This window comes from Equus asinus, chromosome 25 (genome assembly GCF_041296235.1).
Source record: "Equus asinus isolate D_3611 breed Donkey chromosome 25, EquAss-T2T_v2, whole genome shotgun sequence".
Classification (NCBI taxonomy): Eukaryota; Metazoa; Chordata; class Mammalia; order Perissodactyla; family Equidae; genus Equus; species Equus asinus.
The window spans coordinates 13325633-13342427 of record NC_091814.1 but is presented as its reverse complement, the minus strand read 5'-3'; the positions used below and the strand labels follow the sequence as shown (position 1 = coordinate 13342427).

Genomic DNA, 16795 nt, shown 5'->3' with positions numbered 1-16795 from the left:
CACAGGCAGAGTAGATTTAGCGTAATTCTTAAGGGCCCTAGGATTTCTGGAGTGGTAAATGAGCACTGGCTTCAACTTAAAGTCACCAGCTGCATTAGCCCCTTACAAGAGAGTCAGCCTGTTCTTTGAAGCTTTGAAGCCAAGCATTGACTTCTCTCTAGCTATGAAAGTCCTAGATGGCATCTTCTTCCAATATAAGGCTGTTTTGTCTACATTGAAAATCTGTTGCTTAGTGTGGCCGCCTTCATTAATTATTTTAGCTAAATCTTCAGGATAGCTTGCTGCAGCTTCTACATCAGCACTTGCTGCTTCACTCTGCACTTTTATGTTATAGTGTTGGCTTCTTTCCCTAAACATCATGAACTAACCTCCACTACCTTCAGACTTTTCTTCTGCAGCGTCATCACCTCTCTCAGCCTTCATAGAATTGAAGAGAGTTAGAATCCTTGCTCTGGTTTAGACTTTGGCTTAAGGGAATGTCATGGCTGGTTGGGTCTTCTATCCAGACCACTAAAACTTTCTCCATCACAGCAGTAAGGCTGTTTCACTTTCTTATCATTTGTCAGTTCACTAGAGTAGCACCTTTAATTTCCTTCAAGAACTCTTTCTTAGCATTTACAACTTGGCTGTTTGGCACAAGAGGCCTAGCTTTCAGCCTCTTTCAACTTTTGACTACCTTCTTCACTAGGCTTAATGATTTCTAGCTTTTGATTTAAAGTCTGTGACTCTTCCTTTCACTTGAACACTTAGAGGCCATTGCAGACTTCTTAATTGGCCTAATTTCAATATTGTGTCTCAGGGAATAGAGAGTTCTCAGGAGAGGGAGAGAGATGGGACAAGGGCTGGTCAGTGGAGTAGTCAGGACATACAACGTTTATTGATTAAGTTTGCCATTTTACATGGGCGCAGCTCATGGCACCCGAAAACAATTACGATAGTAACATCAAAGATCACTGATCACAGATCACCATAACAAATAATAATAATGAAAAAGTTTGAAACATTGTGACAGTTCCCAAAATGTGATACAGAGACACAAAGTGAGCAAATGCTATTGGAAAAATGGCACCGATAGACTTGTTTGTTGCAGCATTGCCACAGATCTTCAATTTGTAAAAAACGCAATATCTGCAAAGCACAGTAATAAAGTGAAGTGCAATAAAATGAGGTATTCCTGTAGTTTTGTATAGCCTGTTTTCTTTTTCATCTAATTGTATAGTAACCTTTTTTTCATATTGTTACATATTCTGTGTAAACGTAATTTTTAATAGTTACATAAAGGAATGTAGTTTATTCCTATTTGGGGACATTTAAATTGTTTTGAAGATTTTACTGTTATATGTTATTCTCAATGAACATCTTTGTACATAAACTTTTCCTCTATTTTGGGTTATTTCTTTAGGATAGATTCTTAGAAATGGAGTTACTGAGAAACAGGTAGATTTTGACAGGTGATCAGGGCTGTAGGGAGGAAGAGGAATGAACACTTTCAGGACCGATGCTGTGTACTTCATATAGAACCCATCTAGAGGCCCATAATATCAGGTTATCCTGCTAGTAGATGCTAAGAGTGATCACTGGGTTAATGTGGTAACATGAGTAACATTTTAGTTTAATAGAGTACGGATGTTAATAGGAGATTGGCCTACCTTGTTACCTATAATCTTCCCTAATCCCCTGAAATGAAAGTCACCTCTGCTTTCACAGATAGTCTATAGCATATTGATTGTGCTCCTCACATGGCACTTTCCCATTTTCACTTGTTTTATATTTGTCTAGGCAGAGAGTCTCTTGAGGGCAGGTATCTTATTTTCACCTCGTCTAGCACAATGTCTTGAATGTAGCATATATTACAGGTTTATTAGATGAATGAAGAAAAGAAGCATTATTTAACAACCTTTTGAGGTCTTAAATCGCTTGCTTATGTAACATCACCGTTCTGAAAGGTATTTCAGAAAGCCAGCAACATAATTTAGTACGCTATAGAAATGAAAAATGGACCTGAATTATTCATATTAATTTTGTCTTGATCTTTTTGAGTGGATTTCTGCTCCTTTTGTAGAGGTTGTACTCTGATGTAAAACTTAGGCAAAGTGGACTGCTACCCTAGGAAAATGTAAGGTAGCAGTAAGTACTCTTTTTTGATTGCCCATTTTTGCCCAGTTTGTTACAGTGAGAAAGAGGTAACATAGTTTTGCTTGACTTCTGTCCACTTCCTCTTTTACTTCTTCCATTTAGGTGGGTGTTCAGGTAGTTTGTGGGTTGAGAATTTTTAATTTCTTAATGTTCTGCATTATCAGTAGGCTTATAATATTTATTGTTGGCTTTCCCCAGGTTGGATTTTGATGATGATGGAGAAGGGAACAGTAAATTTTTGAGGTAAGACTTTGAAAAACTTTCTCTAGATTTTTGATATTAAAAATTAGTTTGTGGAGGCTGGCCCGGTGGTGCAGTGGTTAAGTGTGCACGTTCCACTTCAGCGGCCTGAGGTTCGCCAGTTCGGATCCCAGGTGAGGACATGGCACCACTTGGCAAGCCATGCTGTGGTAGGCGTCCCACATATAAAGTAGAGGAAGATGGGCACGGATGTTAGCTCAGGGCTAATCTTCCTCAAAAAAAAAAAATTAGTTCATGATCTTTATATTTCTGACTTGTATTATTTTTGTCCTTAGGCCTAAGGAGAGTGCTTCATCCTAAAACTAAATTTTCCTATTATATTGTACCCCATAAAATTTTCAAGCATCTGTTAATAGCTCCAGAGGAAGGAGCTCAGTGAGGAGAGGGCAGAAAGCTTACCAGACCTTCTGTGTCTGTTATGTATTGCTTTGTGGCTTAAAAATGATTTTTTATTTCTCACAATTCTTTGGATTGGCTGGGTGGTTATTCTTGTGATCTTGCCTAGACTGGCTCTTAAGACTGCATTCAGCTGGGAGCTGGACTCAGCTGGCATAGCTGGGTCACTGTTTCTTTGTGGTCTTTTATCCTTAAGGAGCCAGACTGAGTTTCTTTAGATGGTGATGGCTACAATCCAAAGGGCAAGTCCCAGGCTAAGTGTTTCTCAAACCTCTGCTTTGTATTGACATTTGCTGATGTCCCATTGGCCAAAGCAAGTCATATGTCAAGTCCTGAGTCAGTGTGGGAGGGGGCTACACAAGAGAGTGGTTATTGCTAGGTGTCTTTCGTTGGGATGTCATTAATGTACCGTCTGATACCTGTTGACGTCTACAGAGCAGGAATTCAAATTTGTATCTTTGAGTAATGAATTTTGTGGAACACTGAAAATAGAGTTTTCAGCATATTGATGGAGTTCTTCCAGAGAAGGGAAATACTTATTCTTGCTGAAGACCAATAACTTGGCTTTGTTTTTAAATAAGGAAAGCCATAAGAGTCGAAGGAAGATAACCTTGATTTTAACCTACCTTTTTTCCCCCAAAGTTGAAAATATTACCTAGGTCGTGTCTGTATTGGAGAGTAACAAATATTTGAGAAATAAGTAAAAGAGCCCTATTTTTTAAAAAATTATTTTATTATGTGAGGGCCCAGATTTCATTTACTTATTAGTTTATAAACTAAACTCTTAAAAGTAATATAAATATATTTTATTACAAAATTTTTAAACAACGCAAAGTTATGTATAGTAAAAGTACATCTTCCTTTCACTTTAAACCTTCAGAACCCTTCCGCTTAGACAGCTACAGTTTCCAGTTTGAGTATCCTTCCAGAAATACTTAGTGCATATTGGTGTTTTTACATGTATATATGTGCACATAAGCACACTCATAATCTCCTCAGTTTTTGTTTTTATTTATTTATTTATTTTTAAGATTTTATTTTTCCTTTTTCTCCCCAAAGTCCCCTGGTACATAGTTGCTTATTTTTAGTTGTGGGTCCTTCTAGTTGTAGCATGTGCGATGCTGCTTCAGCACGGCTTGATGAGTGGTGCCATCTCCGCGCCCAGGATTCGAACTGGTGAAATCCCGGGCCGCAGAAGCCAAACGCGCAAACTTAACCACTCGGATACAGGGCGGGCCCCAGTTTTTGTTTTTAAATAGAGGATGCCCATATTGTAAATTGCTTGCCATTGTTTAGTTTTATAATGCATAGTTCAGTCACTAACATCTGTTTTTCCTTTTTAAAAAAATTTTAGTAATATTTAAAGTTAAGCCTTGTATTTCTGTCTACTGACTAGTTGCTGAACCCTGCCAGATATTCTTGAAAACACCAGTGCCTTGGCCACTATAAAGAAATAATTGCAAAATATTGGAGAAAATAATTCTCTAAGAGAGCTCTTGAGACTTAATGAGTGTCAATAAATATGAAGAGCAAAAGAGATTTCAATTTCTGGGGAAAGATAGAATTTTTCAAACAGTTCTATTGGGAATTCCTCCAACTGAGAATCCCCATGTATGATATAGATGCTATTGGAACTCTGTTGTGGATATGAATGGGATAGAGGTAACCACTAGTCTTATTTATATCAATTAGCTCTAGCCCTGGGTCATTGCTGCCATTTCCACGAGATCAGATAGTCACAAACTATATGCAAATCCACAAAGGTTCATTTGTCCTTTCCTCACCCATAAAGAGAGACTGTCAGAATTCATCTTACCGAGTGGATCCTGATGCGTGAGAGAGGCATCACCAAATTTCTTTGTTTGACCATCAATACCTTTTTTCTTGTTTAATTGGAATTTTCCACTTGGCTCAATGAGTGAAAGCCTTATTTGCATTGTATCTGTTAATCAACATTAAATCTCCTTGGTGGTAGATGCTACTTTTGAAAGTTGTAATTCATTATCTCTTTTGTTTGCTTTGTTCAAATGTTATTTTGTTATGTTCTCCAGACGACATCTGTAAAGTAATTTTTAAGAATATCAAGGTTTTGGGGCTGGCCCGGTGGCGCAGCGGTTAAGTTGGCATGTTCCACTTCTCAGTGGCCCGGGGTTCGCCAGTTGGGATCCCGGGTGCGGACATGGCACCGCTTGGCATGCCATGCTGTGGTAGGTGTCCCATGTATAAAGTAGAGGAAGATGGGCACGAATGTTAGCTCAGGGCCAGGCTTCCTCAGCAAAAAAGAGGAGGACTGGCAGTAGTTAGCTCAGGGCTAATCTTCCTCCAAAAAAAAAAAAAATGGGGGCTGGCCCCGTGGCCAAATGGTTCAGTTTGCGCGCTCCACTGCAGGTGGCCCAGTGTTTTGTTGGTTTGAATCCTGGGCGCGGACATGGCACTGCTCTTCAAGCCACACTGAGGCAGCGTCCCACATGCCAACACTAGAAGAACCCACAACGAAGAATATACAACTATGTACTGGGGGGCTTTGGGGAGAAAAAGGAAACAAATAAAATTTTTAAAAAATTAAAAAAAAAAAAAGAATATCAAGGTTTTGAAACTCCAGGTATAATATCAGAGTTACTGGTACTGTGCTTCTCAAACTTGAATGCTTGTACAAATCTACCTGGGGCTCTTGATAAGATGAAGATTCTAATTCACTAGTTCTGGGTAGGGCCCAAGATTCTGTATTCTAATAGATTCCTAGGTGGTGCTGCTGCTTCTGGTCCACTGACCACACTTCGAGTAACAAGGATGTAGAAGACTCATTCTTGAGAGTCAAAGTTACTATGTAGATTATAGGTCTCTTTTTTCAGCTTAGGTCACTTGTTTTCATTAGGAGTTTGTAGTGTCTGATTTATAGCATATTTTGTGTGCTAGAAACAGACTGTTTGTCCTTGAGCTGAAATGCCGCCATACCCCATGTTTGCCCATTATTCTACTTCTGCTGTCCAGTTATTTTCAAAAACTTTGAAAATTCCTGGAGTCACATTAGTTGAGGATTTATATAGCCTGTGAATGAGCAGTATAAATTCTGGATCTAGTTTAATAACTGGTTTAACTGCAAATTTTATAAGACTTACCTATCTTCCAAAAGCACTTTCTGCCAGAAGTTGATAGATCTTTGCTGTATCCTCTGGCAGTGAGAAGAGGAAAGTTTAGATCATCCAAAGAATAATGTTTTTAGACTTAGGTTTTCCTTCCTCAAAACATCCTCTTTTGTGGTTTCTGTAGTAGCAAACAGGATTTATCACTTGTTAAATAGAAGTTGTTGGGATGAATGGGTTCTGTTTCCTTGATCAAACGGATAGAGTGCATTGTTTAAATCATTATTTAAACCTCTCAAGAACTTGTGCATCAAAGGAAACAGAGTGAAAAAGTAACCCATGGAATGGGAGAAAATATTTGCAAATCATATATCTGATAAGGGGTTAATATCTATAATATCTGAAGAACTCCTACAACTCAATAATAACAACAAAAAAAACCAATTAAAAAATGGGCAAAAGACTTGAATAGACATCTCTCCAAAGAAGATATGCAAATGGCCGACAGACATATGAAAAGATGTTCAACATCACTAATTATGAGGAAATGCAAATGGAAACTGCAGTGAGATATCACCTCACACCCATTAGGATGGCCACCATAAAAAAAAAAAACCCACAGAAAATAACAAGTGTTGATGAGGATGTGAGGGAATTGGAACACTTGTGCACTATGGGTAGGAATGTAAAATGGTGCAACCACTATGGAAAACAGTATGGAGGTTCCTAAAAAACAGAGTTATTATGTGATCTAGCAGTACCACTTCTGGTTACATATTCAAAAGAATTGAAAGCAGGATCTTGGAGAGAGATTTGCACACTATGTTCATTGCCCCATTTTCCACAATAGCCAAGAGGTGGAAGCAACCCAAATATCCACTGACAGATGAGTAGATAAAGTGTGATATATACTTCCAGTGGAATATTATTCAGCCTTAAAAAAGAAGGAAATTCTCGGGGCTGGCCCATGGCCTAGTGGTTAAGTTCGTGTGCTCCACTTTGGTGGCCCAGGGTTTCACCAGTTTGAATCCTAGGTGCAGACATGGCACCACTCATCAGGCCGTGCTGAGGCGGCATCCCACATGCTACAACTAGAAGGACCCACAACTAAAAATACACAGTTATGTACTGGGGGGCTTTGGGGAGAAAAAGGAAAAAATAAAATCTTTAAAAAGGAAATTTGTCACATGCTACAATATGGATAAACCTTGAGGACATTATACTAAGTGAAATAAGCCAGTCACAAAAAGATAAATACTGTATGTTTCCAGTTATATGAGGTATCTAAAGTAGTCAAAATCAGTGAGATAGAAAGTAGGGGATGGGATGGGAAGATGGTGTTCAGTGGGTATAGAGTTTCAGTTTTGCAAGATGAAAAAGTTCTAGAGATCTGTTGCACAAAATGTGAATATAGTTAGCACTACTGAACTGTGCACTTAAAAATGGTTACGATAGTAAATTTTGTTTTACATGTTTTTTGCCATAATTAAAAACAAAACAAAACTATTCATCACCTCAGAGTGGTGTGACAGGGCAGTTAGCTGTGTCCTCATGAGGTCGTCCTCTTTTTTTGGAGTGTCTGATATGTATGGGTAAAGGAGACATCAGAAACCTGACAAAATATAGTTATGGATTTTTTAAGTTCTATGGAATGCTGTTATTATCTCTCTTGCTTTGTGATGCCTTTCTGTTGGCTTTTTTCCTATTGAATTTTTTTACCCCTTTTTAGTTTTCATTTCAAAGTGAAATAGATAGGACAAGTATAATGCTTTGGACTAATCCTTTTTTTTCTCCTTCAGGTGCGATGACGATCAGATGTCTAATGACAAGGAGAGGTTTGCCAGGTAATGTAGTAGAACGTCTTGGTCCATGTTATGGGACCAGGCAATTCAAGCATACTGAGTTTTAATTTTATCTCAATGAGAGTTAGTTTCTCTGTCCAGTCTCTCTCCTATTCTGAAAGCTGGTGCAACATAGTAGTATAATTATTGTTTACGTTCAGGTAACATGGATTCAAACTAATCGTATATCTTACACGGTGTTTTTTATGTATATGATAGACAGCTAAACATTGTGCTTGCTGAGCGTCCACAGGAACACAAACAATACAGATTTCTTGGTTGCATTTGTTATTAAATGAGTCTATAAAATCTGTAAAATAATGGTTTTATTCTGTTAAAAATGAGGACATAATTTTTTGGGGGACTGGGGTTTTGATTGAAATAAATTTATTCAGATTATCTGTCAAGATTATGAAAAATACTTTGCTTTTTATTAAAGAAATCTTTCTCAACTCAGATATTAGTTCTCTTTTTAGAAAGTTCATTCTGTATATTACTAAGCAGTAAATTATTTGTTTTTTAAAAATTGTGTTTACAACCACCTCAGAAAAATGAATAATCCAGAATCCAATGCTTAACTGCACACTTACTATTTATTCATTGCTGATCTGCTGTTCTGGGGACCATACTTTGAGAACCACTGATGTAGAAGGCTGAGAAATATCAGTCAGAGTAGTTTAAAATTACTCTGAAGCAGTAAGATACCATCCTAGGCTTTGAGTGAGAGGATAACATATACATGGGAGATTTTTCTTTAGTAGTAGTATATAGGATTGATTAAAGAGAGGCACTACAGACAGGGAGGTAGATAGGAGACCGTTGAAATAATAAAACAGCTATAAAATTATGAGGGCCTGTGCTACAGTGGTGGCAATGGCAATAGAAAAGGAGTGCATTTAAGAGGTTTTTGAAGAATTTGTTTATCAAAGCAGATGCTTGTAAACACTTTATGATGTGAACCATCTCTAAAATGAGCAAGTTAATCATAGATATTTGGGGATTCGTTTTCAAACTGCATTAGAAAGTCAAGCCATCAAATAGCAGCATTGGTGAAGGTTCACTCTCTTGACTGAAATTCTAAAAAGCTGTGAAAACATGACCTGAACTATTTTAGTCTTCATTTGTCTAGTTAGTATAAATATTTATACATTCATGAATTTCATACAGAAATATTAGAGTGGATAACGGGTTATGGATATGTAGGAGTAGGAAGAGTAGTAATAGAAATTTCAGATACATAACTTTCTTTCAAACAACAGAGCTCATTCTTTTAAGATATGATTTGTTAAGGTAGTTCACGTCACATATCCTCCTTGGGAATTCAGTGCAGGGTCTTCAAAAGCTGAAAATGTGTGAATTTTCTGAACTTTAAAAAAAAATGATGTGTGGTTTGTTAAGGAACTATAATAATTCAATGAACATGAAACTTTAAACTACTTAATATCATTCAGTTCTCTTTCTATTCTAGTCAATATATATAAATTTTCACATGGTTCTCGTTACTGTGTTATTTTGAGTCTCTTTTTTTCCTGCTGACCATTTTATAGAAGCTTTCCCATATACTGATAAAGTCATTGTACTTGTCATTTTTAATAGCTAAATCGTCTTTCAGCCTGTTAATATGTCATACTTTACTTAGACATTTTATTTGATGTTTCTTTCTTTCTTTATATATATATATATATATATATATATATATCTCTAAAATGAAATTAATTACTGATACACTGTCCCACCAAAACCTTGGTGTTTCTTCAGTTGCCACTGATCATTTCAGTATTTCAGTTTTCCAGAGAAACTTAGTGGTAATCTTCTGTAGCCCCCTCCAGGGGAGGAGGAGTTAGTATCCAGCAGTGTTGTGACTTTATTGCAGAGAAAATGGAAAAGTGACTTAATAGAAATTTACTACTTGAGGATCAAATCAATGATAGGGGTTATGCCAGAAGCCTAGCTCTTAGTTTTGTTTATATAATTTTTCCAGTGAAACCTGGTTGGTTTTTTTGTCTGTGAATGCATGTGTGTGTGCCTGTGTATTACAGAGAGATTGTATTTGTGATCACTGTTGGACATTGTGATTTACTCTTTGATTTTTTTTTGTTATAGAATAGCGTATGTGGATATCATTTTCTTTCCAGATTGGGAGCAGTGTGTGAGAATGATATTCCCTTGTTTTGTTCTTGTTCAAACTGTACATCCTTGGTCTCTACAGAGATTTATTGGCAAATACTTTCTATGTTCGGATTATGTTACTTTATAATGAATGTTGGCCTTACTTTTATGTTGACCTTTGTGCTGTAAATTACTTTTTCTTTATTCTAACAGATGGCTTTGTAGAGTTACAGGCAAGGTTCCTCTCGGTATTTTCATTTTCCTCTCTCTTCTGTGCGTCTGTTTTGTTCTGTTTCCTTTCCCCTTTCCTTTCTTCTTTCTTCTCTCTTTCCTTCCTTCTTTCTTTTTATTTTAATTTTAGCTTAGTTCATTAATTCTGTTTTTAGGTCGGATGATGAGCAGAGCTCTGCGGATAAAGAGAGACTCGCCAGGTAGGAGAACAGTGTCTTTCAGCATGATGAAGCAGATGCTGCTGCTTTTTCTATCCTTTTTCTTACTTGCTCTCTTCTTCCCCTTTCTCTGTGTTTTTCCTTATCTGTGACAAGAGAGGACAAGATTTTTTAGAAGTTTTTAACAGGAACCTTGGCTTCCCCCATCAGAAAGGGGATGAGTTGAGGGAACTTTACTTAGGTTTTAAGAAATTGCTATTAGTTTATAATTTTCTCTTTTCCTTTTTATCTCAGCACCAAGTTTCACAGAATAAAAAGCTTTTAGAGACAAGGCAGCTGTGCCACGTGGTGCTTTAGCAGAGAAATACTCTTTTATCAGAAAACTAAGACGTATATCCATGTTTGCAAGTAGTTCCTGGTCCTTAGGCCTCTCAAAAATTTACTACACACCTCTCCAGAAGGCTCACTCTTATTTTCCTATGTAGATTCACAGCATAGATTACCGTGTCACAGCAGTACTGGTGTTACTTTAGTGGTTAAATCTTTTGTAGTTTCCTGGAAAAGTTTTAGCAGCTTTGATGTGGCTGTTTAAAAGATTAGCCTTCTGGACTTCAGTGTCAGAAATCTGTCATATACTAGGAAGATGGGTGCTTTAAGTTTGAGAGTAGAATTTTATGTTTCTCAGGCAAAGTAACTAAACATGGACCTATGTGGTGAGACCTTTTTCCCATTTAGAAAGGAGACTCTAGAGTTCTCTTTGGAGGCTGGTTGTTGCTAAGGTAGAAATACTGCAGAAGAAATGTTGTGCCCATATTTTTCTGCTTTCTGTGATTTGGGATGACTCAGTAGCAGAAAGATCATTGATACCAACACCTATTTTTACTGCCCCCCACCCCCCATCCCCCATCATTACCTCTCTTAGCTGGGCCACAAGCTCATTTTGCTGCCATTTCAACTCATGCCTCCTACTAACTCACTCTTCAGAAAACTGATTTGGCCTGGTATGGTGGGAAGAGCATTGCATTCATTGGGAATGAGGGCAGCCCTTGCAAAAGCCACTTAATTAACTGCTTGACCTTAGTTTGTTCTTCTCATTAAAAGAGAGATTTATGTTAGATTAGCTGTTTTATTTTTTCTTTTTGTTTTGACAAAGAACTTTTGTTCAGGTAGGATCCTTAAGTGGTAAGAGAAGTAAATAAAAAAGATAAAAGCAAAGCTGCTCAAGTAGAAGCAGAAATGTCGCATGTTGTTTGGTTTTCTCCTTGAGGCATCCCCATGGAAGACACTGAGGAACTATTGAGCTTTTCAGAAATCCAGTTTGAATACTACTGGATTATTATTTTTAACAATGATATCATTCTGTCTTGATTTTGAGGAAGTCAGTATTGGAGATGTGATCTACTTACCCTGGTGAGATCCACATTGTCTGTTTCAGGCCTTTACACATCTTCCTCCCCATTTCAATTCCACTCTCCAATTCACTTTGTCCCAAACTGGGGACCCATAAGGGACCTCTGGTAAATGGTATCTTATAATCTCTTGAGCTCAGTGCACTGGCACCACACTCAGATGGAGCAGATATAACTTTGTGCACTAGTGGGACAAATAAAACTTTAGAATCTTCCAGTTCTGCCTCGTGGTGTTGAGAATAAGAGAGAGGCTTAGAACAACATTTTATAAACCAAGTGAATCTATACCATCAATTCTTGTATCAGCTGTTGACCAACATAATTGTGTTGGAAAAAATTGGATATTTTATGTTTTCAGCCTTTAAAAAGTTGAATTAGTAAACACAGAGCCCCAGCCAAGCTGTTATTTGTCTTTCAGGAACTTAAGTGAATAAAATCAACATTTTTTTTTTTTTTTGAGAATGATTAGCCCTGAGCTAACATCTGCCACCAATTCTCCTCTCTTTTGCTGAGGAAGACTGGCCCTGAGCTAACATCTGTGCCTGTCTTCCTCTACTTTACGTGTAGGTTGCCTGACGCAGCATAGCTTGACAAGCGGTGCATAGGTTTGCACCTGGGATCTGAACTGGCGAACCTCGGGCCGCCGAAGCAGAATGTGTGAACTTAACCACTGCGCCACTGGGCCGGCCCCTAAAATCAACATTTTTTAAGACTATCATTTCTTAAAATATCTTTTGTTCTGAGGGAGTAGTAATTCACATAGGAAGTGAAGTTTCAGGAGATAGAGGGAATTGCTGGGATCTGCTTATTCTCTGTCTGCCTTGTTAGTTTCTCTTCCATGCTTGTTCTGCATGAGAAGGTTGGCAAACCTTCCTCTAACTTCTGAGACTTAAGCATCCCTAAATCTAAATACCACATTTCTTTAGCAGCTCAGTTGGTATCAATATCAGTCTCTCTGCTCCCAAATGGCCAGATATGACCACCTGCATGGGGTTTCTCCTCTCTCTCTCCATGCAGGGAAAATCATAGTGAAATTGAACGGCGGCGACGGAACAAGATGACAGCCTACATCACAGAACTCTCAGACATGGTACCCACCTGTAGTGCCCTGGCTCGAAAACCAGACAAGCTAACCATCTTACGCATGGCGGTTTCTCATATGAAGTCCTTGCGAGGAACTGGCAACACATCCACTGATGGCACCTACAAACCATCCTTCCTCACTGATCAGGTCTCTGGGATGTACAGCTCAGAGAGTCTAGAATCTGTTGAAAGTTTTAATCTTTTTGGAGTAATGACCATAATTCTGAATAGTGCATTATATTGGGAGTCAAAGCAGAGCTGAGTCTGTAGATTGTTTAAAAGACAAGAATTCATTTCTTAAGGAAAAATTCTGACCATGGAAAAGTGAATTTTGATCCCTGTCTATAACATTTATTAGCATTGGAACAATGAGAAGTAGAAAAGGCTTGTGAAAACTATCTAGCAAGCTTATAGGTATTTTAGAACTTCACTCATGAATACAGCCTACAAGGTGAAAGAAGAAGACTGGAATCACAGGGAGAAGAGATGGCTATGTCCATGGAGCCGCTTTTCTTCGTTGGCTTTAGGGTTATAGAAGATGAAAGAAATCTATTTCTTACTCCTGAAGCAGTTTCCAGTTTTAGTGATAAAAGGAGTCTAACAGGCAGTCATTGTTGCTTAGAGATGTGGTCTGTTACATTTGAGGCACTATGAGAAATATAGAAAAGACAAAAACATTTCCAGCCTTTCAGAAACTCAGTCTGAATATGAATATGTGAGTGGCAGGATGCACGCATAAGTGAAAATGATAAAATGCATACAGAGAAGAAATGCCTTTTTAAAAACTTAGTTTATATGGGACTAGATAGATATATATTGGAAGGATGGCTGAAGTGAATAGAGTGTTCAGGCCTGAGTGAGAATGATCAGCAAACACTTCTAAGAGTAAGGAAGCCATGCTCTGTTTTGATTATTAAAAATAACACATGGTTATTGAAGAAAACTTGGAAAATACAGGAAGTATAAGGAAGAAAAAAATTGACCTGTAATACCATCCTTTTATTCAAAAGATAAGAAGGAAGGAAGGAATGTGGTTTGGAGGAAAGCAGTAAGAAGAATTTTCCAAATAGGATGGTCTATATGAAAGCACAGAGAGCACAGATTTTGTATATGTGTACATTGAAATAATCAATTTGTCCTAACAGTACACATACAGATATTGATTCAACAGACTCCAGTTATACACCTTTTGTGGGATAACTAGGTGCTTTGTGCTGAGAGAAATATAAAGAATAGTAAGAGATAGTCACTGATGGAAACAGACATGTAAATAAATAAATCATGATATAAACACAGAATCAGTTCTATAATAGAGGTGCAATAGTAAATTCTTTATAAGTGCAAATATGGAAACAAAGAATAGGGGAGAATCTTGTAAATATTGGGAATAATTTGAGCAAAAGCCTAGTGAGAATGATTGGGTTATTCAAGGAAAATTAGGTAGTTGAGCATGCCTTGGGAGATAATAGGAAGCTAGGCTTGGACCTGATGATGGAATATTTAGGTGTTATGTTAAATAATTTAGGTTTTAATTTTTAGGCAATGAGGAGCCATCAAAAATGTATTAGTAGATGTGATAGCATTTTAAGCGTCAATTGGAGAGAGTGAAAGCAGGGAAACCACTTCATTAGTCTTGGCATAAGATGACTATGACAGTGACATAGTATTGGAAAATAGAATTGATAAAGCTGAGTTATCACTGGAGTGTGGGAGAGAGTAGTTAGATTTTGAGATTTGTAGCCTGAGAGGAAGGTGATACTGTTAAGTGAGAAAGGGAATACTGGAAGAGCACAGAGTATTGTTTTTTAGGGGGAGATAACGACAGGTTTTGAGATACTGAAATTCAGTTTCTGGTAGAACATCTATTTGGAAATGTTTAACAGATACTTGGAATTCAGGTCTGCTTAAAGCTCAGGAAAAAAAAATTAGGCAAGTCTAGAGATGTAGACTTGGGTATCTTTTCATAGTGAGAGGGAGTGAATATGATTTCTCAGGGAGAGAGTACGGTATAAGTCGAGACGAGAACTTAAGATAGAACCTTAGAAATGCCTACCTTAAGCCTTAAACAGAGGAAAGGGAGCCTGAAGCAGAGAAGAGACATTTAGGAAGGATGCAGAAGTTGGAGTGTGGTGTCATAGAAGCTAGGGGAAAATAAAAGTTAAAGGATAAAATGGACAATGTTGTCATATTCTGCAGAGAGATTGAGTAAAATGATAAAGACCCAGGAAAGGGGACTTGAATTGGGAGTAAGGAAGACATTAGTAACCTGAAAAAAACAGGAATGCAGTGGTTTAGAGTGAAGATTGCAGGGGGATTGAGAAATAAATGAAAGATAAGAGAATAGAGCCAGTGACTATAACATTACTCTTAGTATAGGCTTGGGACTTAAAAAGAGAGATGAGTTGGGCAAAGTTGAGGGAAGATTTGTGTGGACTTGAAAAAACTTGAACATATTAATAGATCTGAAGGGAAAGAGAAAAAGTGGGAATATTTGTAGAACACATCTTAAAAAGAGACCAGAGGGGGTGAGATCAAGAACTCAATTATTGTTAATGATAAGCCTTTTTATTCCCCATCTTGAGTCATGAGGTAAAGAGGAGGAGGTGGATACTGACATAGAGACATTGAGGAAATATCTATTGGAAAAAACTGCCCTTGTTAGTGAACGTAATTACATTTAGAGTGCAAAGCTGTAGCTTTGGATCAGGCAGGAGCCAGCAACTGCTTATGGAGAGATACATATGGCCTGAAGAGTCTTACTTCTTTCCATGAATAATACTATGTGGTTTTTCAGAGTTCAGTATTAACTTTTATTCTCTTCCTTGGGCAGGAGCTGAAACATTTGATCTTGGAGGCAGCAGATGGCTTTCTGTTTATTGTTTCATGTGAGACAGGCCGGGTGGTATATGTCTCTGACTCAGTGACCCCTGTTTTGAACCAGCCACAATCTGAATGGTTTGGTAGCACACTCTATGATCAGGTGCACCCGGATGATGTGGACAAACTTCGTGAGCAGCTTTCCACTTCGGAAAATGCCCTGACAGGTATGAGTTATGTGGATGGAAAATGGGAATTCCTTCCTTCTTTTTTTTTCTGAGACAGATGAGTTGTTTTAGCTCTTAAATTTGTTCATTGAATCTGACAGGGCTTCTAGAATTTCCTCCTTTAATGAATATAATCAGTTCTTTTTATCCACATTCAGATAATACACTTTGTAGTTCATCCTTAGAAAATGTTTCCTTAGTGACAATGCTCATATAAAAGTTTACTTTAATCTTAATATTAGTGTAGATAGTAAAAGACAAACCTACAATAAACTTTTTCCATTCTAAAAGAATTAAATTATCCATGTTTCTGTCTCATTTGTGTGGGTAATTACGTGGTATTTTTCCTACATGCTTGTGCTTGGTTTTGGCTTTGTACCAGGTTCTATGAGAGTAGATTTTTATTTTAGAGGGGAGTAGTTGTCAGTCAGTGTAAAGTTTCTTTCCTTCGTTTTTTTTTTTTTTTGTATCTGTACTATTTTTCTGTCTTGTTTTTGTTTTTGATTTTTTTTTGCCGCTCTATTTTAATGTTCTTCAGTCCTTTTGTCAGAGTTTGGCTAAAGGAAACAAGTCACATCTGCTCCTAAGCAACTCTGGAAAAAATTTTAAAGTGGAAGCAGACCAAAACTGGTAATTAAAATAAAATGACAAAAAGTCCATTACGGTCATATGAAAGTTGTTATTTAGTTTCCCCCTCTTTTATGTTTTTATGGATTTCGTTTTTCTAGTTCTTCTTTTCCCCAAAAGTTGCCTTTGATTTCTATATAATAAAGGGAGGAACAGTTTTGGCTTCAGATAGATGTGTGTTCCTATAGCATATGAGATTATTTGTTTTTAAACCAATGACGTTCACTCTGTGTGTGTGTGTGTTTACATGCATGTGTATAAAAATAATTAGACCCAAGAATATAGCCTTGCGTCTTGCTTGCCAACATTACTTTCCACTCGTACCTTCCCTTGCGCAAGGTTATTTTCAGTGCTGCCTTTGAATTTAAGAGTAAGATTCATTGGTAGGAATTGAGGCATTTTAGGCTTGACAAAAAT

At 37.5% G+C, this 16795-nt stretch overlaps 1 protein-coding gene across 11 annotated transcripts in view; it reads left to right on the top strand.

Moving 5' to 3' along the window:
• Positions 1 to 16795, top strand: part of ARNT (aryl hydrocarbon receptor nuclear translocator) — a 61871-nt gene that overhangs the window by 26345 nt on the left and 18731 nt on the right. For 6 of the 11 annotated variants that reach the window (XM_070497160.1, XM_014865362.3, XM_014865361.3 and 3 more), the window contains 5 exons: positions 2335 to 2379; positions 7676 to 7720; positions 10213 to 10257; positions 12642 to 12855; positions 15538 to 15751. In XM_070497160.1, coding sequence (XP_070353261.1) covers positions 2335 to 2379; positions 7676 to 7720; positions 10213 to 10257; positions 12642 to 12855; positions 15538 to 15751 — 563 coding nt within the window. The remainder of the gene's footprint in view (positions 1 to 2334; positions 2380 to 7675; positions 7721 to 10212; positions 10258 to 12641; positions 12856 to 15537; positions 15752 to 16795) is intronic. The other 5 variants (XM_070497162.1, XM_070497161.1, XM_014865364.3 and 2 more) reach the window with 1 other exon arrangement.